Raw genomic sequence first — 27,901 nt, 5'->3', positions numbered from 1 at the left:
CTGAGCTTTGTGTTTTCTTCAGAAATTGCTACTCATCCTAAAAGACAGACCTTCTTTGCAAATATGTGCCCTGAACACAACCTCTTCTAATTGGCCATCCTTATAGCAAGGATTTCTGAACCTGATTTTCCATTATCTGGGAAATGAACCATGAGCTCTGTCTCCAAAGTGTGTTCGGAAGATATTCCTAAGGTTTGCTTCTTCTGAGTGTGTTAATATTTGCCTGTGAGTCATTGACTTTGAACAGGTCTGTCTTGGTTCTGCTGTGGGCCTGTTGTATGACTGTAGTTGGACAGTCTCAACCTCTCTGAGAGTAATTTTATCAATCAATACAATGGGGATAATATTGTATTAGCTCCTAAAGAAAATAGCAGGACACTTTCTTGATTGTAGAGTATAGTAGCAATATTTTAGATCCTGTGTTTACTGTTTCCATGAATCTTTATTCCGAATTACCTGTTTTTTACAACCTATCATGTGAAGGTCCTGACAGTGACTTAATTCTACATATCTGAAGTTTACATCCACGTTGATTTGTCTAGCAGCAGTGCATGGAAATTGCAGTAGAATTACACAAGCAGTGGGGTGTGTAATGGATGTGATCTAACTGGGTACAAATTCCAGACCCACCCTATGCCACTGCTATATGGTCCATGTATGCGATTCCCATTCATTCTGCAACTGAGATAACCAATAGTGTTTTAAAGATGTCAACAGTATGATTTTCTTAGCATTTCACTAAAATGATACTCATGGCAAATTGTTTTTTAAAAACAAGCAACAATTCTGCTCTAATATTTAAATTGCTTCTTTGCAGAAAAAACTAAAATCACTATAGTAAAAACCTTCAATGCATCAGGTATGACTTATTATTAATATCAAGACTTTCTTTTTTATAACTAAAGTAAAATTAAACAAATGGCTGGTGTTTATGTTTTCTTTCTCTTTTTTCCTACTTTTTAAAAATGAAATCTGTTCTTAATGAATAGATGTTTATGCACTGGGTACCTGAAGTTGTACTAAGTGTTTGGAGCTATATAATAATGATCAGACACAATGCCCACACTCAAGAACCTTCTAGTCTATGAGAGAGTCAAGGCAAACAAACAGATAACTAACATGAACATGTATGCAGATCAAGCCACTGATTACACAAGTGTTTCTGACATGGTTAAGAGGCATGGGAGATAGAAGGGCTGGTGCTAATGATTATCAACAGGATGCAATTTATGAAGGAAAGATTCTTAGTGGAGTGAACCTCAAGCTCTTTTTAAATCAAAACAGGGATGTATCCCTAGTACAAGGCTAGGATACATGATATGCTTAACAAAGGCTTCTGGCTGATTTAAAGCAAGGGTTGGCAAACTATGGCCTGCAGGCCAAATATGGCTTACTACCTGTTTTTGTAAATAAAATTTTATTGGAACGCTGCCATGCTCATTCGTTTCCATATTGTCTGTGGCTACTTTTCTTCTACAATGAACAGTAGAATTGAGTAGTTGCAACAGAGACTATATGGACCACAAAGCCTAAAATATTTACTGTTTGACCCTTTACAAAGTTTTCTCATTGACAATTTAAAGGATGACCTGTGGTCATGTACTTGGGGGAAATTACAGATAACAACCTTAGCAATAGGAAAAAAAATTCTCAGCATGAATGAGCAGCAAAAGACACACACCATTGGAAATAAAGGTGCTGCTTAAATTCAGAGAAAGATGAGAGATGACAGAATGAAAAGCTTAGTGAGCAATAGACCAATGGTTGTAAAGAACATTTAAAGGATTACTACCCACCATCTATATAGTCTGTAATATTTGCATAGTGTATATTTCTAGTGAGTTATGTCCATAAGCAAGTATATTTAAAATGAAACCTTTCTCTTTTGGTGTGGGTAACGTTGCTGGAAACGATCTAGAAATCTACATGTCAGGTAACTTTTGGCACCTAAGTTCAGTTTGCTCACAGAATCAAAACTTTCAGCTGAAGCATGATACACCAAACGTCAACTAAATCATTCTGGCAGAAACCACATCACATGCACTAACTCAAATTATAATTTTAGCTTGTGTCCAAACTAGGTCTCTTTGGAAAGAATTAAGCACTTATAAAGCGCAATGGAAATAAAATAGTAATCAGGCATTGCATACGTAATTCTCACCAAACCAGACCTACCAAGGACAGCCAAATATTCCTTAATATAACAGGCTTTTCCCCTTGGCAGTTTTCTTAATACATTATCAGCATTTGCCCCTCACATTTTCTATAGATTTCTTATACTTCATCAAAAGGATGAAATTAATGAAGGACAGATTCTTAGAGGAGTAAACCTTGAACTCTTTTCAAATCAAAGAAGAGATGTACTTCTCCTTTCACCAAAAGAGAAAGTGCTTCTCAGGTTAATATGTATAAAGTTTTCTGTTCTGACATGGCTTATTTCACCTCCCATTCATCACTGCCTCCTTTGTGTACACCTGTGAGGTCTGTGGTCCTGGCTATCACTCCATTTTGCCCTCCTTATAACTTTTTATTTACTGGCTAGTATCACTCACTAGATTGTAAGCTCGTTGAGGGCAGGGTCTGTATCTGGAAACTCCCAAAGCTTGCAGCATATGGTAGGTTCTTAGCAAATATTTTTTGAATTTTGTAGTCTTTGCCCATGTGAAATGATATCATGACATTGATATTTCATACATACATTTGCATAAGGAGTTAAGATCAGCATTAGAGTGTTCATGGATTCCTCTACCCAGGAAAGGAAGGAGGAGCTATGAGTAAGGGCTATTCCATTTAAAGTCTTGATATGTATTCATACTGTTCTGTTTATATTGGACAGGAGAGGGTTTAATTAGAAATGGGACATAGGAATTTTAGGGAGGAGTAGGGGATCAGACACTGACATACTAAAGAATAGTAAGAAATCAAGTTCCGTAGCTAACCAACTGAGAAATGAAAACTCTCTCATTCCTTTAGTCTTTGTGGAATTCATCCAGCCAATTATATCCAACTTATAATATTTTTGGTCCACGTTTGATGCCTAAATTTATGAATTCTCTTGACAATGTAGTATATAAGTGTAGGTGTTGATATGCTTAACTGGCTGGGTTGTATTTTCTTTGCAGGAGTCAAACCTCAGAGAAATATCTGCAATTTGTCATCTATTTGCAATGACTCAGGTTAGTTCTTGTGTACATTACACATTGTCAGATAAATTAGCTCCATAGAGAAAAATGGTTTCTTTTTCTCCTGTTGAGTATATGATATGTGCCTCTCTGATCTGCCTCTTTTCATACCACCTGGCTACTAAGAATCTCGAATGAAAACAAAAGCAAATTTTAGATCTGGCTTCCCATTGCCTAGTCAGATGATGGATTAGCTTCCTTAATATGAAAACACGAAGTTTTACACCAAATATTTTTCACCATGGCTGTAAATGTACATCTAATACTCAGAGTCGATTCACAAACATAATTAATAATGAACTTAATTATTGAAAGCTACTTCTTGTATATAAATCCCTCAGGCTTTTCCATAGGACCTTAAGTAGTATAGCTTAGAAACAGGATGTTGTCTTTTGCTAAAAATAAAACAAACCACTCTACTAGAGTGTTGAAAATCTCGTGTACACCTAGTTTAATTGGATGCGAATTCCAGGAGTGCCCATAGTGTATTTTGCCATCTCTAACTAAGACTGTCCACTATTTTTTAAAATTGAGATGGAAATCTCTTGAGAACATGCTATTTTTGAAATGGGAATATTTTCCCTTCTGCCATGGGCCAGAAGGAATGGAACACCACTCTTCTCACGTTGGTTTGGCTCTCTGGGCTCCCTTCCTTGTTAAAACCAATGAAAGCAGACATGAAAAACAGAAAAACATGGTGTGGCAGGTCAGAACTGGATCATGGGAAGAGAGAAGAGGAAGGTAACGAAGTATTTTATAACGTTAAAGTCTTAGTAGGACTCCATTCATATTAAAAAAAAAACCCAATCATTATAGGAATGTTTTCCTTTTATTCTGTTACTTTTAGCAGTTTAATAATTTGAAAAACATAGGAAACAATTATAGGTAAAATAAGTTAAGGTTGGATAGTTTAGAAAACAAGAAGACTTTCTATTGAAAGAATGTTCCACAAATATTTTCTATTTCTGTGCATGTGAAATTTACTTATATGAGCTTTCTGCTGATAGTATGCTCCAGGTAGAATATAGCAGGAAAATATTAGCTAGTGTTGATTAAAGAAAAAAACTTGTTGGATACATTTTACTTTCATATATTGTGGAACTCTCTTATTTCCTCCTCCTTCCTCTCTTACCCTTCTCTTTACTGAATTCTCCATAATTTCATTATTTTTATGCTTCATCTATGTTTTGGACTGGTGACTAATGTCTAGTTGAGTGTTGTGTCTACATGATGTTTGATAACTGTTTGAAAATTGAACACTTACTCAAAAGAAACTGGTCATCTTGAATAACAGATGCCAGGAAGCTGGTTGGAGTAATGTTTTCCCCAATTAAGTGACTGAATTGACCATTTGTTTTAGTGTCTGGTGAAAACAACCTCATCAGGGGACCAACTCTTTTGGCAGCAGAAATTCCACAATATCCTGCCAGCAACTAGAAACCTTCACTTCTTGCAGGTTCCAATCTGGGTTCATTAAGGGAAATGGAGGCTAGTGAAGAAACTGGGAGCTGACATGGCAGAGTTAGGCCGAGGGTCAAAAGCTGGTAGCTTCCTGGTTTCTCTGCTACCACTGTGCCCCCAGCATATTTATAAAGCCCAGCATGTGCTCAACAAGACTGAAGGATGAACTTGGAGAATGGAGGAGTGAGGGAGAGAAATTGTGGGTGTCAGTGCACACACACACATGCACTAAGTTTTTAAAAGCTAAGATTTTTTTCAAAAATGGATAAGTAATTCTATGCATATATCAAGTATGTTTACTTTTAATAATTATGTACTGCATTAATTGAAATTTCAGTATCAATATGCAGAAGTTGAGGTTTCCAGTAAAAAGTTGCTGAAATAGGTAAATCATGTTAGTCACTGGTCTGGTGGCTTTGTTTGGCCATTTTAAGTAGAAGTGGACCATTGGGTATTTGGCTATGGGAATCAGTTGTACTTTGGGGTGCAATTAAAGAAGATGAGATGAGGAGGCCTTCAACTCTCCAGCTCAGGAGTTGGCAAACTACTGCCCATAGTCAAATATAGCCTGCCACCTGTTTTTGTAAATAAAGTTTTATTGGAACACAGCCATGCCAATTCATTTACGTATTGGCTGCTTTCGTGCTACAACTGCAAAGTTGAGTAGTTTCAACAGAGACCACATGGCCCACAAAACCTCAAATATTTACTATCTGATCTTTTACAAAAAAAGTTGGCTGACCTCTGCTCTAGTTTATATGACATCTTTGCCTTCTGCTCAAGAGGCCAGTTTTTTGTCTCTGTAGATTAAGAAGTGCACACAATATATTTCTGTTAAGGAGTCTCTATTTTATTTGTTTTCAGGTAGTCAAAGCCCCTCCGAGGGCGCCCTGCAGGAAATAGGTTGACAGAAACTGAGTTCAATATTTCCCAAAGTGAGCATTTTAAGAATAGGGTTTTCTGGCATTTCTGGGATGAAAGTCACAATGAGTTGTTCAACTGAAGAACAGATTTGCCCTGCGCACTATTCGGGTTTCAAAGCAACATCTCATTTGTTCCTAGGGAAGATACTGCATTGTTTAAAAAGAAACAAACAAAAATACCAGCAAGGAATAAACGGACTTTCATAAGGCTGCTAAACTGCTGAGAAACACGTTTTCCCTCTCTCCCTATCTACGTAACTGCAACTGTAACAACTAGAAGAGATTTTTTTTTTTAGACGTTAACATTAGAGCCACAGTTCCCCCAGTTAGCATCTTTAAGGGAAACAAAGTTCTGATGAGAAGCATGTAGGGATAAAATTTCTTGACAAGGGGACAAGTTTTCTTTCTTTCCACATCCCCACATAAAATTTATAGTTCATATTTTCTGAAAATTATATTGGTAAGCATTGAGTAACTTTCTGATAGAAAAGAGAGTAAATATGAATAATAAAGAATTTGATAAAACTCTTTATAAAGTAATTTAATAATCTTTTTCTGTGTTGTGTTAATCCTCAAGCTCTAAGGATGCAAGTCTCAAATGTCTTTTTGAAAATTTATTTTTAGCATTTTTTAGAGGTGAGATAATGTTTCAATATGATGAAGAAAGCAATGTTACTGAGGTAGGTTTTAAAGATTTTTTAAATTGCAATCTTAAAAAGTGAATTCTCATGTATTTAAAGATTTGTTTAAGGTTCAGATTATTCATGATATTTGGCATATTTATTTTTATGACCAAATTTAAATAAAATATGTGCTGTTAAATCAGCTTTGTCAAGAGGGCTAGACTTCGTAATCATCATGGTATTTTGTTAATTATATTTTAGTTTTCACTAGGTTTGCTGTTGAATAAGAATGTTTATATGATACCATTCTATTACCTGTCAAAACTTAAAATTATATTAGAAACCTCTGGCAATAAGAAACTTCAAGCAATACATTTAATCTAAAAGTAATCTTCTGAATCTGATCGTGTTCACCCCATGGGGGATTCAGATACAGTAGCATCAGCCTTCCCATAACCTAGATGGGTTCAGAGGATCCCAGCTAACCATGGTTGGTTCATTCTGTGAATATTTCCTGAGCACCTACTATGTGCCAAGCAGTGAGCTAGGTGCTAGAAATGCAGTGATGGCTGCTATCAAGTTTACATTTTTGCATTGGGATCCTTTACTTAAGTTGGGGACCTTTCATGTAGAGAGCTTTAATGGTGTTCTTTTGGGGGAACCCTTGGAATAATGAAAGAGAGACATTAGCACATCAGATTTGCTGATTCAGAATATTTTTTAAAGAAAACATAAAAACAAAAACTGGCTCAGTCAATATGGATTTGACCATTTGCTAGACAATATTCTGTGCAGTTAGGATTCACAGTCTTTGGGTTGTAGTTCTTTGGGTGGCCAATAAAACTGAAGAACAACTTCTCATTAGAGAATGTAATAAAACAAAACAATATTTGTTGTATTCTTAATGATTTTATTGCTTTTAACAGAATCAAAATATGGCTAATGGCACCTTAACTGGAGTCCTGTCTCTAAGTGAATTGAAGTGAGTAATCTGCTGTTTGATTGAAAACTTAAGACATTAGCTGTGGAAAGATACTTGTTGAGCTGTCTTTACTTTTGGAAACTGAAACTAGGAAAGAAACAGACCGAAAGGTTATAAGGAATTGGTTCTTGAGTTCTTTGCAAACTAGCCATAGTCACCTGTCATCAACTAATATAATAGCCCCATGGAGCTGTTCTCTTTGATGCTATGAAATTATGTAAGAGCTCCATTTGAATTGGTATTTGAGTTTTAATGATTTTTGGTAGCCAGCAAGGTTGAAAGAAAAGTTCAAGGTAGGACTCCATTTATACCATTTGTTCATGTTTTCATGAAGCATCAGTGATTCAAAAGTCAGAGAGAGGTCTTTGTTAAGTAGACCTCGGCTTACAAGTACAAGCACAGACAACGAGAAATGCCTTATGAATAAATGCTCCCAGTTAGCCAATAGGTCAAAATATTGGCCAGCTTGTTGATCTAGGCTAGGAGACAGTCTTACCCTCACTGTCACTGGGAGGGGAAACTTCATGTCTTTGCCCTCATGCAGGGAAGCAGCCTCAGAGATAAATTCATCTACTCTCAACCTTGCCTCTACCTCTCAAATGAGATTTTTGCAAACTTTTGAACCAAATCCAAAAGCCCTGGGGAGTATCCCTGATGACACTGAAGAGAAAAACCTTTCCCAGGTAAAAACAAAACTCTTCTTAAGGGTCATCCTCTCAGTTAGCATTTTGACCTGCCTGCTCCTGATGATTCAGCAATGCCTAAGTGGAGAGGAACACCATGATTCCACCTGGTGGATATCGGACATCTCTAGGGCTCTTCTGAGTTTACAGTGGCAAAAAGTTTAGTGAGAACTGGTATGGGCAGGGGTATTGTTCATGTCTTTTATGTCTTTCTTTGACCTCTTGATGAAAATCTAACTTTTCTAACTATTCAAAGTATATATGTGAAATAAAAGGCAGAAGATATCAATGTCCTAGAAGGATTTTAAACTTTAGATGGACAAATAATAGTGATAAGAAACATTTTTTAAGCTCACAACTGTATGAATAGAACATAACTTAGAGTGCTTGTAAGTAATTCATCTTAATTACGAGATTTGAAATATAGATGAGGTCTTTTAAAACCACCAAGCATTTGTTGAGCACCTACTATGTGCTGGGCCTTGGGGATACAAATGAGGATGAACTCTCTGAGATGGAAAACTGGGTCTAGAGCAGTGCTTATCAACCCTGACTGCATATTAAAATCACCTGGGAAGCTTTTAAAAATCCTGATGCCCAGGCACATTCTATAACAATTAAATCAGTATTTGGGGGCTGAGACACAGACATTGGTATTTTTGAATGCTTCCTGGGTGGTTCTAGCATGAGGCCAATTTTGAGGATCAGGAGTCTAGATTCCGGTAGGAAAAATGCAGGATGCAAACAAATGATAACAATACAGCATGATCCCTACAATGAAGATGACATGTACAGGGTACCAAAAGGTGTTCTAAGCATCTGCATATAGAGCAGGCGGAGTGGATGGACCTGACTTGAGGGGCCAGGGAAATCCCCAGAAAGAAGGTGACCTCTGAGCACAGTTATAGAGGAGTGGCTCCTGCCAGCTCAGAAAACTAGCTGACTACTATTGCCACAGTCCTTCTCTTCTTCCCTCCAGACCTTCCGTGAAGCCACCTAGAACTAGTGCCCATTCCTTGGAGCAGGGTTTCTCAGCCTCAGTACTATTGACATCTTGGGCCTAATAGTTCTTTGTTATGTGGGGCTGTGCTGTGCATTGTAGGATTTGTAACAGATCCCTGGCCCGTACCCACGAGATGCCAGTAGCACCCTGCCCCCAATTGTGACAATCGAAAATGTCTCCAGATATTTCCAGATGTCCCCTTGGAGGCAATCACCCCCAGTTAAGAACCCCTTAGATTTAATTCTTTAACTAGATTTCTTTCATCCTAACTCCATGTGAAGCTCTGCCATATTGAAGAAATCAAAGTGTTGTTGGAGTGGCATTGGAGGAGAGGAATAAGGGAAATTCCTAAAGAGGAGTCTTGAGGAGGGGAAGGCAGGGCTGGAGAGTGAGGAGGGCAGGTGGCATCAGTTGGAGAGGGAATGAGGAAGAAATCAGAGGCACAGGGCCCCCAGGGTGAGTAGCTGGTCCCTCTCAGAAATTTTGCCTGGGGCCGGCTCTTCTTCCTCTGGCCTTCTGCCAGAAGAAGCTGCCTGGGGGTTGCAGCAGCCTAATGAATAACAAAATTGTTCAACCATAATTTATATTTTGCTCTTAGCCAGAACAATATAGCTTCTGTCTGGTTAGTTTCTCTTGTCATATAAATAATTTATTTTTCCCACATAAGAATCTCTTATTATAAGCCGTGTTTCTTCAAAGTGAGTACTGCAAGCAATAAATATTATATGCTTAATTTAATTGCTAAAAATCTAACTTGTTTTAAATTTAACATCACTAATGATCTCCTTCATGTCAATTTCTCTCTTTTTGTTAACAGACGATCAGAACTCAACAAAACCCTGCAAGCCCTAAGTGAGGTAATCATAGTACATCCTGTACCTTGTTTATAATTATTGTTATTGTTTGGGAGAAAGCATGGAGTTCTGCATTCCTGAGGAGATATGTATTCAAATTCCCTTAAATCTGTAGTGTAGAAGAGTGAATGGACTAGCTCGTTATGCCAAAAATCAGAACTAGGCGCAATGGATGGATGTTACAAGGGGATAGATTTTTCTTTATATAAAACCAAAAGTTTCTTAAAACAAGGGCTCCAAGAGAATGAGCCCTTGTGTGGTGGATGAGTTCCCTGACACTGGAGGTATCCAAACAGAGCTCGTATGGCCTGAATAGCTTTGATTATACATAGGGAATCGGGTACGAATGTGAATTGAATGGTCCCTAGGGGTTCTTATGGTTCTAAGATTCTCTGATGCTGTGATTGGTCTTGGGTCATCTTGTCTGACGTTTTCAACTGTCAAAGTAACATACATATATGTTTTTTGTTTCAGACTTATTTTATAGTGTGTGCTACAGCAGAGGCTCAAAGGTCAGTCATTTTTAATACTTTTATAAATATCATTTTTCCCTACTCATGAGAAATAAAGTATTGAAGAGTCTTAGGTTGCAAATTCAAAGGCATTCCTCCAAAATAAATACATATTAATGACATTTTGTATATATATGTTTTTATTCTTCCAAACACTGATCACTCTTGTCACATCCATCTTCTCATTTCTCTATGAAGCAGAGCAGTGGGTGGTGTCAAGTCCATTTGCCTCTAGTTCTATGAGGCTAAGGATCATCAGTGTCCTTAGCCCCAGTGACCACCAACATGACCAAGAAATGGCTTGCAGCGATCCAGTCAGGGTGAAGGCCAGACAGAGAAGAAAGAACATAATATGGAGCTTGGGAGAAGAAGGCGAGAGAGGAAAGGAAGAGACTGGAAAAAAAGAGAAAAGAAGAAACTAAAAAGTGCATGCAGGGGTAAATCAGAGATTACCCTCCAGTTATTTGAGTTTGTACAGATTATCATTTTAAATTGTGTCCATTGGCTGTCCTGGCTGCATAAGCCAAGGACTATAGGTCAATAATCTCACTATCTGAATTCTGAGCATTCCATGAGAGAAAAAATTCTAGAAAATGATGCTTTCTACTCATCAAACTATTTGTTGGTACAAATAATGGCAAGTCTTCCATGAAATTGTAGATCAAATCCCTATCCACCATATATATTTAGTTCATTTCTCTTCCACTTTTCATTATTTGCAACATTAACATTTTTTCACCTAAACCAAGACTAAAGTAAAAAAGAAACAGAATGTCTTAAATTCCTAGTTATATGATAATTTAGATAGAATTTCCAGAGAGATTTTGGATTTCAAAGACCTTGATGTTGATCTAGGCTGGTATGTGAAAGGGCTCTCATGATGGAAACTCAAATGCCTACAGACATCAGGCAAGTAGCCAGCTGGGGGTAGGACTCTAGATGTCAAGATGCTTGTCTTTGCGACCAAGTTTCATCCCTGCCTGTTCATTGTGTGGGCAGGCAAAACGAATCAGCAGCTCTGTGTGATCAGAGGGTCTCTGGTTTGCAACCTCTGTGAATGTAAACCTCTATGAATGTCTCATCGTAGAAAGTCTTTTGGGTAAAGTTCAGACCCTGGTAGGTGGGTGTTTACAAGCTTATCTGGGTGACTTTGCAAATTAGCAGTGTCAATGTCCCCTTTCCTCACTCTAAGTTTGAAAAAACAATTAGAAATATGTAAGTAGCTTTCCAATTAAGTAACATTCTGGTTTTATATTTCTTTTTACAGCACATTAAATTGTACATTCACAGTAAAACTGAATAAGACAGTGAACATATGTGCTGCAGTGGTTGCTTTGAAAAAAGTAAACATTCGGCCAATGGGTAAGTTGTCTCTATCTTTATTGCTATGTTCATTTTCACATGACTTCGATGTGTTCTTTTTAAAATTGAAAGTATAATTAATAAATTTATGTGTGTTACAGCTTTCTGTTTTGACTCTTGTCCTTGGGCAGTTTTTAGGGAGCTCTAAAAGCTGATTTTTCCTGCTTTCTTAACAAACTTTCAGTATAACATGATAAAATAAACCCTGTTGAGAGGGAGAATTCTATTTGGAGTGTTTGATCGATTGCTGCTGGAATATTTTTACTTCTGAATTCCTCTTAGGAGTTGCTGGAGAGCAAGTGATATTGCGTGCATATAACCCCCCCAAAATTATTCACTCAATATTTTTGAGCACCAACTATGTATATGTAATTGTCAATATAATGGCATCCAATTTATTTTATCATCTGTGTTAGACAAATGCTCTTTAAAATGCAGTCAGTGTACGATCTGTGATACTTGATGGATCTGAGCTTCTGCCTTGCCTTCTTCCTGACCATGCGTTTTCTTCTTTCTTTACTTTTTGTTTCCTCCAGAACAGTGCTGCTGTTCCGTCAGGACACCCTGCCCTTCCTCCCCGGAAGAGTTAGAAAAACTGCAGTGGTATGTAGCAAAGATGCTGACCCTTTTCCTAAAAAAGAATAACAATGATAACACTTAATTGCCACGCTGGCTAAGGAATCTTGGGATTTTGACCATGAAGAAGGGGCTTGTAATTTTAGGGAAAATGCACACTTTTCTGTTGTATGAAGTTTTTATTTACACCATTGCCTTAAACCAATGGTTTGCAGTCTTGGTTGGACGTTAGAATCACCTGGGGAGCATTGAAAATATTCTGATTCCCCACAGCCTCACCAACTGAATGTGGCATCATACTTTTAAATTTTTCCAGTGTGGTAGATGAGAAATGGTATCTCAGTATTATTTTAATTTGCACTTCTCTTATTAAGACTGTTTAAGTGGTTTTTTCCCCATATGTTTGGGGGCCATTTTTGTATCTGTTTTGTGAATTGTGCGTTCATGTCTTTTTCCCATTTTTTTTTTACTGGATATTTGATCAATTTTTAAGAATCCTTTATATATTGTGGATATTAGCCCTTTGTCTGTGGTATATGTTGCAAATATTTTCTCCCAGCTTGTCCGCTCTCTTTTGACTTTGTTTATGATGTTTTTGTCATGCAAATTAAAAATTTTATGTAGTTAAATTTACCAGTCTTTTGTTTTAAACTACTTGTAGATTTGGAGTCACAGTTAGAAAGCTCTTCCCCACACCCAGGTTAAAAGGAATTCACCCTGGTCTTTCTAGTACTTGTATTGTTTCTTCTTCTTTTTTTTTTTTTTTTTTTACATTAGATCCAATTGAAGTTTATTTTTGTGTGTCGTATGAGGTATGGATCTAATTTAATCTTTTCCCAGATGTCTACCCAATGGTCCTGGCACCATTTATTAAAAAGCCCATCTTTTCCCCAGTGATTTGAGGTGCCACTTTTGTCATATGCTAAATTTTGATAGCTATTTGGGTCTAATTCCATACATTAGATGTTAACATTGGGGGAAGCTGGGTGAGGGGTATACGGAACTCTCTGTATTATTTTTGCAATGTTTCTGTAAGCCTAAAATTAGTTCAAATTAAAAATTTTTTGCAAGTCTTGATTTCCAGTCTCCACCCTCAGCAATTCTGATTTAATTGGTCCAGGCACAGCCTAGGCATTCAGGGCTTTAAAAGCCCTCTTGGTGATTCTAATGTGCAATCCAAGTTGAGAATCACTGCCTTGAACTCACCACCTCACTGGAGGGAAGCTAGGAGATGGATGCTTCAAAATAGCAGATGACTCCAAAAGTCACGGATAATGTGATCACATGTATACAAAAATATACGTGGAAAAAACCAGGAAGTGAATGAACGAAAATGCTCATGAGGGTTCCCAGGGATTGGCCTGCCTGCTGGCATTATGGGTGATATTTTCTTGTTTACTTTTTCTTTGCAGCATTTTCTATACTTTTCTACAGTCAGAAAAAATGTATTTAAAAAAAGGACATACATTTTTTCAATGTGAAGCTTCTCATATGGGAACAGAAGGCTAAGTGTATGCTGTCTGCCCTGTGTGGACTACATTTCTGGGATATATTAAAACATTGGGCCTCGAGGAATAGCTAAAGGTCTTTAGTTAAGGATGTGTATCATTTTCTGTAATAAAAAGTAAAGAGTGTTTGAGTTTTAAGGTTAACATGCCCCCTTAAGCTGGAGGGTTGAGCCCGATTTGGGAGGTGGAATTTCTGGAAGTACCAGGATTGGATGAGGAGACTATGGCTCTTTTGAGGGAGCCCCACTGACCTCTGATGGCTGCCCATTCAGAAAGCTGTTAGGAAGAAGGACATAAAAAGACAGCAAAATGTGAACTTGATGTCTGTAGGGCTCAATTATTAACTAGCTGTATATCCAGGTGTGAGAGCAGGTGCTTCTTTACCTTTTGAAGTCTAAGTTCTTCCTCTGTAAAATGAGGAAGTGGACTAAATCAGCACTTCTCAACAGTCACTGCAAATATCAATCACTGAGGATCTTGTTAAAATGCAGATTATGGGGGCCGCCCAGTGGGGTAGTGGTTGGGTTCTCACGCTCTGCTTTGGCAGCCCAGGGTTTGCTGGTTCAGATCCTGGGTGGGGACCTGCACACTGCTCATCAAGCCATGCTGTGGCAGCATCACATAGAAGAACTAGAAGGACTTACAGCTAGGATAAACAACTATGTACTGGGGCTTCGGGGAGAAAGAAAAGAGGAAGATTGGTAACAGGTGTTAGCTCAGGGTGCATCTTCCTCACCAAAAAGAAAAAAAAAATGCAGATTCTGATCTGGTAGGTCTGGGGCAGGGCCTGAGAGTCTGCATTTCTTTTTTTTAAGTTTTTAAAATTATTTTTTATCTTTTTATTGTTTTGAGGAAGATTAGCCTTGAGCTAACATCCGCCACCAACCCTCCTCTTTTTGCTGAGGAGGACTGACCCTGAGATAACATCTGTACCCATCTTCCTCTACTTTATATGTAGGATGCCTGCTACAGCATGGCTTGATAAACGGTGCTAGGTCCATGCCTGGGACTGGGCCAGCGAACCCTGGGCTGCTGAAGTGGAGCACACAGGCTGGCCCCGAGAGTGTGCATTTCTAACAGGCTCCCAAGTGAAGCTAGTGCTGCTGGTTCATGGACTCCACTTTGAGTAGCAGGGGTCTAAACCATAGAGCAGTGGTTCTCAGTCCAGGCTGTACGTTGGAATCATCTGAGGAGTTTTAAAAACATCGATGCCTACCTCCCACCCTCAGAGATGGTGATGTCATTGGTCTGGGGTGCAGCCCAGGCTTCCAGATTTTTACAAACTCCTGGGTGGGGTGATTCTAATGTACAGCCAAATTTGAAAACCATTAGGCTAGAATTAGATGATGGCTCAGGGTCTTTCTGATACATTGGTTCTTAAGATTGGCTATACATTAGAAACACCTGGGGCGCTTTTAAAACATACTGATGTGCCAAAGTGGCCTTCTGGAGTGTTGGAAACACTCTATATTTTGATCTTGGTAGTGATGATATAGGTGTATACATAAAAATTCTTTGAGCTTTAAATATAAGATTAATACACTTTACAGAATATAGGCTACATACCTCAGTAAAGAAGCACAGTAAAATGAATATTGATGCCTGCACACACTCCAGAGATTCCGGTTCAGTTGGCTTGGGGTGGGAGCCCCAGCACTCATGCTAAAGTGCTCCCTGTTTCTAATTACTGCTGGCATTGCCCACCACTTTTCTTCCGCTTCCTGTGTCCTCACCCAGTGGACGGAGCGCTCCGACTAGCAGAAGTGACAAGAGCAATACAGGGCAACCTCTTTATGGTTGAGCCCAGTGAATGGGAGCTCCATGCTAGGGGGTCTGGCTGCTGCAGGCCCCCAGATAAGTGGAAGGAAATTTAATTTACACCTTGCAAAGCACCTTTGCCACAGATGGGTTGCCACAGTATACAGGTTAGGGAACGGAGTCTCCGAGAAGTTGGGTGGATTGCCCAGAGGAGTAGTGAGAGTTGGAGTGCCAGCCAAGGCTTCTTGACTCATCATCTTTCTCACTGTCTGGCACCGTTTTGTCCACACTGCTGCTCTGAAGCTTGGGCTGTGCAGAGAGGCCTCCAGCCAGATGGGACTGCTGGCATTTCTTTTTATGGGTGTGACTTGCCTCAGGTCCCTCAACCTACTATTCTTCCCTCCTCTCACCCAAGAGAAGCTCCAAAAACACATTCTCGTTGGTGTTCTAAGTCGCCATCTAAAAATGGATCCATCAGAGGGTTCCCTGGGTGATAATTTGTTGCTCCCTCTAGTTGCTCCTCCCCCCACCCCAAGACTGGTGGATCTTGTGCCAGATAGTAGATGAGTTCTTCTCAACCTTCCGTGCCATGAAAATACATGAGCCTGGGAACCCCACCCTAAGACCAACTGAATCAGACACAGAAGAGTAGGCCACAGAAATCTCTCTATATTTTGTAAAGTCCTCTGGGTAATTCTCATGCACAGCCAAGGTTGAGAACCACTGGGCTAAAGCAACATTGAGGGCATAGCTGATTTACAAGTTGGGTACCAGCCCTTTGGCCCCAGCTTGATTCATTTTTTCATTCAACACTTCTTGGTCACTTACTATGTGCCAGTTACTACAGTGACAGGCTACAGCAATATAAAGTTGATTCCAACAGATTCTTACGCTCATCATTGAGTTGTTTCACACAATTTTACTGTACTGTTAAGTTCAAGTTCTTCTTGAAGCAAAATTAAAGACAAAAAATTGGTAGTGTGATTTACCTTTCCCAGCCAATATCACACTGCATGTGAATGAGCTAAATTTGAAGTTTCATGGAAAGGAAAAGTTTACTTGTGACCCACCAAGACTAGCATGAGAATTTGCTGAGATTAAACATTCCAGGGGCCGGCCCGGTGGCGCAGTGGTTAAGTGCGCACGTTCCACTTCTTGGCGGCCCAGGGTTCACTGGTTCGGATCCCAGGTGTGGACATGGCACCACTTGGCAGAAGCCATGCTGTGGTAGGCATCCCATGAATAAAGTAGAGGAAGATGGGCATGGATGTTAGCTCAGAGCCAGTCTTCCTCAGCAAAAAGAGGAGGATTGGCAGTAGTTAGCTCAGGGCTAATCGTCCTCAAAAAAAAAAAAAAAAAAGATTCCATTATACAAATCAATAGTAATGATTTTTACACATTTTTCTAATGTGAGTCAATATGCAGAAGATTGTAATTGTAATTGACAGAATTATGTACTTTGGTTGCAAAAACTATAAGAAAAATTTGAAGAACGTTTTATTGTTACCGGTAAATTTAGAACAATTTATGCCATACCCTCAGTGAATCTGTTATGGACAGACATAATTTTGAAATGGATATGTTTTAGCTTCAGACTCAAATCAGTTTTAAAAATGATGAGCCAGTTTTGTCAATGTGGATTTGAATATTAAAGGAAAATAATATTTTGGTATTTAATTCAGTTTTTAGAAAACTTTAAGTATGTTTGGAACAGTTTGGGCATGTGATTCTACTTTTTGGAGAATAAGTTTTGTAAAATCTAAAATATGGAAACCACTAGTTGGGGCACAGGGCATTTAACAGCTCCTCTCCCCCCGAAGCACATAGAAGTGTCACAAAATCCCCTGAATTGAGTGATAAGTGATAAATGATAGAGACCCAGAACAGCAGTGAACCAGAAGTGGGCATTCATAAAAGAGCATCCCTCCTGGCTAATTCCTCTCCCAAGGACGAGGTGGTGGAAGTGGGAAGGGGCAGGGGGCCAGGGGCAGGTGCACAGAGGGTGTGCAGTGGCAGAGGCTGGGACTGGCAGGTCCTTGATGGAGCCATGTCACTTGGTGGTATCAGATGGTTGTCAGAGGAGGACATTCGCCTCTCTGTAGCTCATTTGTGTCTCACGTGCATCTCTCTGATTCTTTCCTTTAGTGACCTGCAGGATCCCATTGTGTGTCTTGCTAGTCATCCACACGGCCCACCATTTTATTCTTCCAGCAATTCCATCCCAGTCGCTCCTCAGGCCACCATTCTTTCCCAGGTCTCCAGTACCTTCTCTTTTGCCGAACCTCTAGATCAACCACCTGTTACCCAGAGCCCTCCCTCTCCAACAGGAGTGATTCACCTTCCTTCTCCCCAGCCTTCAACTCCCATAGCTTCCAGCGCTGCCACTGATATGCCCCTCCAATCTGGAACTCTCTCTTCCCCTATCCCCCAAACTGATCTTTCCCACACCCTGCCACCTGTGAAATCCTCACTTCCGTCTCCCACCACATCTGCCCCTGTGAATGTCATCACGACCAGCACACCTCCTGACAAGACAGGTAAATATGAGGAGCCAAGCTGCTCCAACGTCTGTGGTAATTCTGGCTACCTGAAATGCAGCTGCCAACCTGCCAAATCAAGATATCTGTAATAAGACCATGTTGAGCCTTTATGATGTCTGGCTAATTTCGAGAGCTTTCCTTCAGGCTTTCAGAGAACATAGATATGGCTGAGTTTGATTGTTTTGACCAAGAGAGTGGAGAAATAGCTCTGAGGCAAGCAGAGATCTCATTTTATCAAGATGAGTTATTTTATAGGTTTCTTTCGCCTACAAAAGGTTTTTGGGTCACTGTTTTCAACATTCTGAAGAGAAAACTTTTGAACTATTAAACACAGTAGCTCCATTTAGACAGAAGACAAAAGAAAAAATTGTTCTTGAAAATCAGTCAGTCACAGAGTGGGAGAGTTGGGACTGAGCCAAGGTAGCCGCGAGGAGGGGAGAAAGATTCAGAAGGCCTAGGCATGGGTCTGCACAGGCCCTCACAGCCAGCTTGATCTGGGATAAGCCATTTAGCTCCTCCTGACTCAGCCTGCTCTGCTTAAAGATGGAAATAATCACGCTACTGCACTTGGTTGAGAACGACAGTGTACGTGAGAATGCCATGGAAACTGCAAAGGGCTCCCCGGACCCAGAGTAGGCTTAGGGTAAAGAGATAGAAGAGGGAAAGAAGCAGAGAGAATTCTGGATACTCTCAATTTCAACTCGGTAAATAAGAAGCAGGTCTTCCTCTAGGATTTGGAGGGTAGGAGGCAAAACCAAATTCTTGGTGACGGGAGATTGAAGCTTAGTCTATGATCCCTGCCTCCTCCACCACAGTGGATTTGGAGCATCTGTCAAATGACTTGATAGTTCTTCGAATTTGCACTTCTCTCTCTTAAATAATTTTCAAAATAAATATGGACATTTTAGACCAAATGAAAAAATCATTGAGGCTGTAGTCAAGAGGAGGTTCAAAGGCTGATGAAGTATAAAGTAAAATTTAAGTCGTTGGCCTGCGCCTAAAATGCCCACCTTTCCAAAGCTATTCCCACTGACCCTCAGAATCAACCTAACAGACTACACAGAAAGGCCAGCAAAGTGGCCTCCTATGTCAGTGCTTCTACTCCCAGGACTTGGGTTTCAGCCAATGAGACAACAGAAGCAAAGTGACATAGGCATAAAAGATGTGTTGGGGTATTACCTGGTAGCTAAAAAGTAGATATAACAACGACTCCACAAGAGAGGAATGATGAAATATGAATGTCACCTCAACACAATGACTATTACACAGCCCTGCCTAAGAAAAGCTAAACAGAAACTTGGGGGCATTTTTTAAGTCTTGAGTGAAGTGAAGATAGCAAAATAATAAATAGTTTGCACACCATTTTTATAACAGTATTTTATAATACGTGGATAAAGATTAAAAGGGAATATGCAAAATAAATAGGATGTTAGGAGGTGGAATTAAGAGAACATTTTGTTGTTGGACAGGTTTATATCATTGTTTACCAATTAAAAACACTATTAAAAATCAGGCTTACAGCTGGTAGTCCAGCTATTAATTTCATAATATTCTCTTTTCCACAAAAGAGCTTCTAGTGACCCACACAAAATCCTATACATATGATAGAAATTAAATAGTCACGTGTCACTTAACAGGGACAAGTTCTGAGAAATATTAGGCGATTTTGTCATTGTGCAAACATCATAGAGTGTACTTACAGAAATCTAGATGGTATCGCTTACTACACACCTAGGATATATGGTACTCTTCTTATGGGACCACCGTCACATATGCGGTCCATTGTTGACCGAAATGTTGTTATGCAGTACGTGACTGTACAAGTATATTTGTGCTTATACAAATATACCCTAAATACACTGATGTGCTTTTACATTTTTTTTAGTTAGGTTTCTTGAAGTATAATTTACATACAGTAAAATTCAGAATGAAATTTTTACAGTTCTGTGAGGTTGGATAAACACCCACAATCACATAACCACTATCATGATATATAACATTTCCACTATCCCCAAAGTTGCCTTGTGTCTCTTTGTTGTCACCTCCTACCCACTACCCCCAGCCCCTGGCCACCACTGATCTGTTTTGTTTCCCTATAGTTTCAATTTTTCTAGAATGTCACATGAAGAGAATCATACAACATGTGGCCTTTCTAGTCTGTACTTAACATAACACATTGGAGAATTGGAGATCCATCCATGCTGTTGCATGTATCAGTAGCTCATTCCCTTTTATTACTGAAAAATGTCCATTGTGTGGATGGACCAGAGTTTATCATTTCTCCAGCTGATGGTCATTTAGGTTGTTTCCAGTTTGGGACTATTATGAAAAAGGCCTCTATAAAAAATCTTAAGACATGTTTTCATTTCCCTGGAGCAAACATCTAGGGGTGGGTTTGCCAGGTCACAGAGTCTATGTATGTTTCTTTGTTAGTGATTTTTCCATTATGTGTTCATAAAGTGATTTGGCTCTCTGTTATAGAAATTGTTCACAACAGCAGTATCAGTGTTTCTGATCTTGAGAACCAAGTGTCCCAGATGGAGAAGGCTCTGTCCTTAGGCAGCTTGGAGCCTAACCTTGCAGAAGAAATGATAAACCAAGTCAGCAAACTCCTTCGTTCCCCGCCCGCCTTGCTGGCCCCTCTGGCCCAAAGGTATGACTTAGCAAACACACATGGTCATGAGAGGGGACCCTCTAATGATAACGATGCTTCTTACATGATTAATTATAGCCAAGTATTTTTCTCCCATGTATGAGGTTCATAATGATTTGCTAAGTTGCTACTCTATATTCCTCTTAGAATGGGGAGAACAAAGTGGGAGTGCTGAATGTGAACTGCCACTTATCTTTACAGATTGCTGAAAGTAGTGGATGACATTGGCTTACAGCTGAATTTTTCAACCAAGACCATAAGTTTAACCTCCCCTTCTTTGGCTCTGGCCGTGATAAGAGTGAATGCCAGTAATTTCGACACTACTACCTTTGCTGCCCAAGACCCTGAAAATCTTCAGGTACCTCCTAATTTATTGTGGAAAAAGCCTTTTCTTGTATATGACTGTAGTCCCTGTGCACTTCATGATTGAGGCGATTACTGCTTATAGTCAGGGGTGATGTTCAAAATATTTAACATCTAGAACAATGAGGCAGCACAGAATCAAAAAGAGGACATTGGTCTTGGCTGGAGCAGGATCTCAGAGGTCCTTGTTGCTCCCAGTGTTAACCCTTTAGCAGCTGGATTGTGGAAGTTTCGGGTGGGGGTGAAATGGGGGAGGTGTCCAGCGGAGGGGTCTAGGCAGTTGGGAGAGAGCGGGAACATCAGCTACTCATCAACCCACTTCAGTATTTTAACAAGCGTTATGACTACCCTGGTGTGACTAGTGGGACTGAATATCAATCCCACTTCTAGTGTTTTCTATCCAACTCTTAGAGGAATTGGGGGCTGGAAATGCCCAAGTAAAACCAAGTCTTGCCTTTTAATTTAATTTTTATAGTCTTCCCTTTACAAGTCTAGTGCATGTGGTTCTATGAAGACTTTGCCCTAACAGGTCACCAAATTGATGTGTCTGCTGCTGTGGTCTCTGGGCTCTGCAGTTATCCTGCACTTTTTCTTTTTTTCCCCAGCTTTATTGAGATACAATTGACATGTAATATCCTGCACTTTCTGACTGTTTCTGTGTATCCTTAATATGTTTCCCTTCCTGCTCTCAGGCCTCATCTCCCTATTCCACGTCCTCTCTAGTTTCACAGCAATCAGAGAAATGGAAGAAGAACTGATTTTACACAGAGACACCACAGATAAATGCCCTTACAAAGGATCCTCCAGCTTAATTAGTTGTAGTGTTTTCCATCTCTTCATTGCACTGACCCCAGACAATTTTATTATCTTTTACTTGATTTTCAGGTTTCTCTGGAAACTCAGGCTCCTGAGAATAGTATTGGCGTTATTACTCTGCCTTCATCCCTGATGAGTAATTTACCAGCTAATGATGTGGAGCTGGCTTCCAGGGTTCAGTTCAACTTTTTTGAAACACCTGCCCTGTTTCAGGTAAAGTTGCCACGAACTGCTTTTGGTTCGGGTTTTATTTGTGGGTGGGGGCATTTTGTTTCTTTTAGGTCTCACATATTCTTAAGTGTGCAATAAGTCAAATGAATTGCTGAAAAACTGCAGTTTATTTTTAAACAGAACCTAATGATGCTGGTTATGATAACAATTACTGACACTTGCATAGCATTTACCAATTGTTGAGCACTATTCTAAGCACTTACAAATGTTAACTCTAATCCTCTTAACAACCCTGTGAGGGAGGAACTATTAAACTGTTATCTTCATTTACAGACGAGGACATGGAGACACAGAGAGGTTAAGTAACTTGCTCAAGGACAGACAGCTTAAATGGCTTAATGCTATGTTCCTTTTGAGATTCATGAGGGTCCTGTTGTGTCAATCTGTGAAATTTAACTCAGTATTTAGAGCATCGTGTAGTGGAACAAGCTCTGCTCCTTGGGAAAGTCACTTTACTCCCTGACCCTCAGTTTCTGACTAGGTTGTATAAACAGTCTTTAGGGTCCCTTCTAGCTCTCAAACTCTTTGATAACGTTTCTTTTTCCCCTGCCTTCTTGTTGATTCTTGGGTGTGCTAGGACCCTGCCCTGGAGAACCTCTCTCTGATCAGCTACGTCATATCCTCCAGTGTTGCGAACCTGACTGTCAAGAACTTGACAAGAAATGTAACGGTTACATTAAAGCACATCGACCCGAGCCAGGTGGGAGAGGCCAGTCTGGTCTGGACATTGACCAGAAACACCTTGTGCAAAGTATGCCTGTAAGACTTGGCCTGAAAAAGGCAGATCTAGCAGAACCTTAAATTCAGTTAGGGCAGTATGTAAGACTAGAATCATGTAGTCACTCCATTGGGTTTTAGCCTGCCTAATAATTGACCACCTAATTTCTAAGAAGGAGCAGTGCAAAAGCAAGCTCTTGTCAATTGCTGAATTTCCATGCATTTAGATCTGTGGCTGCTGCTCTGATTCTCACCTCCAAAGAGAAAATCTCTCTCAGTTCAGTTCATATTGAGCGGCATCTATGACCTCACTACTCAAAGTGTGGTCTGCAGACCCACAGCATCAGCATCACCTGGGAGCTTGCTAGAAATGCAGACTCTCAGGCCCCACCCCGGATCCACTGAATCAGAATATGCATTTTAACAAGGTCTCGGGATGATTACTATGCACGATTGCTGAGTTTAAGAAGTGCTAACAGATAGGAGACTCACTTGCTTCTAGGGACCAGTATAAAATAACTCTCCAAAAAATCAAGAATGAGATTCTGAAATGAAAAATATCATAGTATTTTTTCCAAATTGCTTTTCAGTTTTTTCAGTTCAGCAAATTAATCATTTGTAATTTATCTTTCTACTGCAGGATGACTTAACAGTAAGATGTGTATTTTGGGATTTGGGCAGAAATGGTATGTTCCAGTTATAACTTTTTCAAAGTCTTGAGTGGATGGGGGAGGGTCATTGGTGCTGTGGCCTTGCTAATGGTACAGATATTCTTCCCAATGCCAACAGGTGGTAGAGGAGGCTGGTCATCTGATGGCTGCTCTGTCAAAGACAGGAGGCTGAATGAAACCATCTGTACCTGTAGCCACCTCACAAGCTTCGGCGTCCTATTGGTAATATTCCCGCACTACTTGGCCTTGGATTCTGGGTCTGAGGGGTAGCTGGGCATCATACCATGATATCTAATCTGATGGATGACTTTGATAGACCCACAGATATCATGATATTGTGGCAAAGTTATAAACCAATGAACTTACTCTTCTAATAAGCAAATGTACTTAAAGGAAAATATTTCAACATGGAAGTATTTTTACACATTCTATTTTTACACTTACTGTTTTCTTTTTTAAGTAGCTAGGTGGGCTAGGGAATTCAGATTAAAATGGGTAATAAAAACTGTTTAGTTTGCAATGCACTTTAAAATTTTGTAAAACACTGCATAAATGATCTTATTTAATATTCATGACAGTCCTACAAGATAGGCAGAATGGGGTGTTGTTATTGTTACTTTAATGAAGTCAGAATTAAGACTCATTTGTTAGGTTATTGTCCACAGTCATAGAACTAAGAAATGTAAGAGCCAGGAGCCAAATTCAAGTCTTTAGGCTCGTAGCTCAGTGCTTTTCTAGTGCACCATAATGCAATGATCAAGAACATGGGCTTTGGAATCAGCCAGACCTGAATTTGGATCCTGGCTTCTCCACTTCCTCGCTGTGTAACCTTGGGCAAATTACTTAACCTCTGTGGGCCTCAGTTTCATTATCTTTACATGATGGTAATAATTGTGCATACCTTGTAGATTTGCTGAACAAACTATGAATGGGCACTTAGAACAGTCAATAAATATAAATCATGACCCTTTTATTTATTTAAAAATATTTGGTCTTGATGGGGCTGGCCTGGTGGTGTGGTGGTTAAGTTCGGGCGCTCCACTTCAGCAGCCTGGGGTTTGTTGGTTTGGATCCTGGGTGTGGACCTACATACTGCTCATCAAGCCATGCTGTGGTTGTGTCCCATATACAAAATATAGGAAGATTAGCACAGATGTTAGTTCAGTGACAATCTTTCTCAAGCAAAAAGAGGAAGATTGGCAATAGATGTTAGCTCAGTGATGATCTCCTCACCAAAAAAAAAAAAAAAGGTCTTGAAAGCAATATTTTATTTTTCAGGACCTATCTCGAACATCCTTGCCACCTGCTCAGATGATGGCTTTGACGTTTATCACATATATTGGTTGTGGGCTTTCATCAATTTTTCTGTCAGTTACTCTTGTAACCTACATAGCCTTTGAGTGAGTATCCACAACTGGAAACTTGGATTATGGGACGCAGTGCTCACCTCCATTGCTAAAGTGTATTGATTAAGCACACTCCTCAGCCTACCTTATCCTGTCCACCCATCTAGTGGGGCCACCTTAAAACGTCATGGGACTTTTTGATTTATGTACTTGCTTCCTTCCACTAGTCTGTGCACTCACTGAAGGCAAGGGTTGTGTCTTACTCATCTCTGTGCTCCAGAATGATGCCTGGTACCTAGTTGACCTTGTTGGTCAAAGCAAGAATGACATTCCAAATAATAGCATCTCCTTCTTGGCCTACCAGAAGGGTCCCTTTGGTCACTTTTAGGGGAGAATTCCAACAAATTCCATTGGAAAAGGAGGAAATAGGCACTTTTACTACATTAACTAAATGAAACAATATGTATATGTAAGTTCTGGGATTTAGATTTTGGACACTGATCAGAAAATGCACAAATTTACTTTCAGTGCCAAACTTAGGGTCCAGCTGTGACTACAGATCTTCTAGTGGGCCTTTGGAAATTTTAATAATGAGACTAAATTACCTAAGGCCAGCCATTACTCAGAATGATTTCACCAGATCTAATTTCACACACACATAAACATGTACATGTCATCAATTAGCTGTATTTTCCTATGGCTGTTTCATTTAGCTATAGTTTAAACTCTTCTTTCCATGATCTCATTTTAACTAAAAACATAAGATAATAGGGAAGTCTGGCTGTGTTTTAAAGATCTGAATATAGGAGCCTATTATATGAGAAGCAGCAGCAATGCTTCTCAAAGTAGCTTGGGAGAAATAGGGGTGGGTGCTCAGTAGATTCCACGACAAACTATTTAAAAGGATGGGTCAACAGTCAGCATGTAAAAAGTTCCACAGAAACATAAACGAATGTCCCATATGATTATCATAGATGATTCTGTTTAGATTTTTCCTTTGTTGTTGTTAATTGTTGGTTTTGATGTCCTCCCACACAATACACACATGCACTCAAAGAAAGGAAGTTTATGCATGTAGATGTTTAACAAAGAATAACACTAAATTGCTTAGAACTCAGATATGCTCACAGAAGGGTTGGCAGAATGTGATGCTAATTCTTCTTTTGTCCTTTCCTTTTAGAAAGATCCGGAGGGATTACCCTTCCAAAATCCTCATTCAGCTGTGTGCAGCTCTGCTCCTGCTGAACCTGGTGTTCCTCTTGGACTCGTGGATTGCTCTGTATGACATGCGAGGCCTCTGCATCTCAGTGGCTGTATTTCTGCATTATTTTCTCTTGGTTTCATTCACATGGATGGGACTGGAAGCATTCCATATGTACCTGGCCCTTGTCAAAGTGTTTAATACTTACATCCGAAAATACATCCTTAAATTCTGCATTGTCGGTTGGGGTATGTATAATTTTGCTTGCACATTGCCTGGGCTTTCTCTGCTTTTTCTCCAGTGTTTTGGTTTTTAATCAGGTAGAGACAACGATGAAGCAGGTCACACTTGGTGGGTTTCTAAAACAGCTCTATTCTTCTTACGTGTTGCACTTCCCAAAGAGCAACCTTGTCAAGTCTCTTTCTAGAACACCTGTATATTTCCCCTGGATTGGTTATGAACATAAAACCCTTTGAGGTTGGGGCTATGAATCTTCTTTGTATCTCCAGCAATTAGAATTGGGGCCGGTACACAGAAAGGTGCTAAATGAATTGAAAAATTTAGCTTGGTGATAATGAGGCCAAACTCTCAGTCCCCGAGCTCCCAGCTAGCCTCCCTCTGTTCTGTACCTCCCAGATATCACACACATATGACAGAATGCTCAGAAAGGCAAAGTGAGAGAATGTACAGATAAAACCTAATTAACTTCATCATCACACTGGCACAATATTTCAGAGCATGCCACCTGTGGGCGGTGGGTCACAAAGTTTTAGACTCTCCAAAGATCTTGAAGGTTTCTTCATTCAACTCCCCAATTGTAGGAGCCTCCTCGACTTGATTTATCCTTGACTAAAGATAATCTAACCTCTGCTTGAACACTTCTTTTATTGAGGAGCTCATTACCTTTGTTGAAAAACAAAATTCAACTGAGTAAATTTTAAAGATCTTATTGACTTTATTCAGCAATTCATGAATTGGGCAGCATCCAATCTAGCAGACAGAAAGGAGCTCTGAGGAGCTGTACAAAGTGAAAGACTTTTATAGGCAAAAGGGAGCAGGAACAAGGAAGTTATACTAGCAAAAAACTGGGCCGGTTATTGCAAGGTCACCTTCCTTTAGGGGACAGCAGGGATCTATCAGGTGGATTACCTCATAGTGACGATCAGACGATTCCTGATTGGCTGGTTTAAGATTCCATTTCTGAAAGAGATGAAAATGTAACTAAGTCTTGGTTTGGTGATGTGGAGCTTGGTAAGCAACTCCATTTGGGGCCAGTTGTCTTGTGTTTGATACCTTACAAAGCAGCCAATAACCACTTTCTAAAGCTCTACAGTTCTGTTTTTCCAATAAGTTCATTTGGCTCCCTGGTGGCACTTAATCAGGGTCTTGGTTTTGCTCTCTCAAGCAAAAAAATAATAAGCTGATAACCTCTTCTGCCAGAGTCCTTTAGATTTTCCACAAGTAATATTTAACATTATGTATGATGCCCTATTTTTCAATGCATTTTCACACAAGTAACTCCGTGAATGACAAGCCAGTAAGGTTAGCAAGGCAGTTATTGCTAACATCAGGTAAAGAAACCAGCTCAAAGTGATGACGTGATTTATCCCAATTTACACAGCTTCAAGAACAGCCGAGCCTGGCTGTCTGATTTCTTATGCATATCCCTTCCACTATATGACAGCCACCATTCCTCCCAGGCTCCCTCCTCTTCTTCAGGCTAAATATTTCTTTCACATATTCCCTACACAACAGGATTGCAGACCCTTTGTTACCCTTGTTACCCTCCTGTCATTATATTTTTGTGAAGAATAACGGAATACCACCTTTCCAGAAAGATAAGTCACTTCTTCCCAGAAAAATAAGTCACTGCTTCTGACACTGGGTACAGATTCTATCTTTTTTATAGATGCCTGAAAGGTTGGACTCCCATGTC

General features: G+C 39.7%; 1 protein-coding gene across 2 annotated transcripts in view; it reads left to right on the top strand.

Moving 5' to 3' along the window:
- The window catches only part of ADGRG2 (adhesion G protein-coupled receptor G2), a 113,394-nt gene that overhangs the window by 74,589 nt on the left and 10,904 nt on the right, over window positions 1–27,901 (top strand). For both annotated transcript variants that reach the window (XM_070605289.1, XM_070605290.1), the window contains exons 8-24: window positions 818–859; window positions 3,123–3,176; window positions 6,191–6,246; window positions 7,116–7,171; window positions 9,675–9,714; window positions 10,186–10,223; window positions 11,491–11,585; window positions 12,122–12,188; window positions 17,573–17,964; window positions 20,449–20,620; window positions 20,822–20,978; window positions 21,869–22,012; window positions 22,608–22,730; window positions 23,388–23,433; window positions 23,537–23,640; window positions 24,697–24,818; window positions 25,945–26,213. In XM_070605289.1, coding sequence (XP_070461390.1) covers window positions 818–859; window positions 3,123–3,176; window positions 6,191–6,246; window positions 7,116–7,171; window positions 9,675–9,714; window positions 10,186–10,223; window positions 11,491–11,585; window positions 12,122–12,188; window positions 17,573–17,964; window positions 20,449–20,620; window positions 20,822–20,978; window positions 21,869–22,012; window positions 22,608–22,730; window positions 23,388–23,433; window positions 23,537–23,640; window positions 24,697–24,818; window positions 25,945–26,213 — 1,977 coding nt within the window. The remainder of the gene's footprint in view (window positions 1–817; window positions 860–3,122; window positions 3,177–6,190; window positions 6,247–7,115; window positions 7,172–9,674; window positions 9,715–10,185; window positions 10,224–11,490; window positions 11,586–12,121; window positions 12,189–17,572; window positions 17,965–20,448; window positions 20,621–20,821; window positions 20,979–21,868; window positions 22,013–22,607; window positions 22,731–23,387; window positions 23,434–23,536; window positions 23,641–24,696; window positions 24,819–25,944; window positions 26,214–27,901) is intronic.

This window comes from Equus przewalskii, chromosome X (assembly GCF_037783145.1).
Source record: "Equus przewalskii isolate Varuska chromosome X, EquPr2, whole genome shotgun sequence".
NCBI classification, from domain to species: Eukaryota; Metazoa; Chordata; class Mammalia; order Perissodactyla; family Equidae; genus Equus; species Equus przewalskii.
Note: the sequence above shows the minus strand (reverse complement) of the source record. Positions and strands in the feature narration are given on the sequence as shown.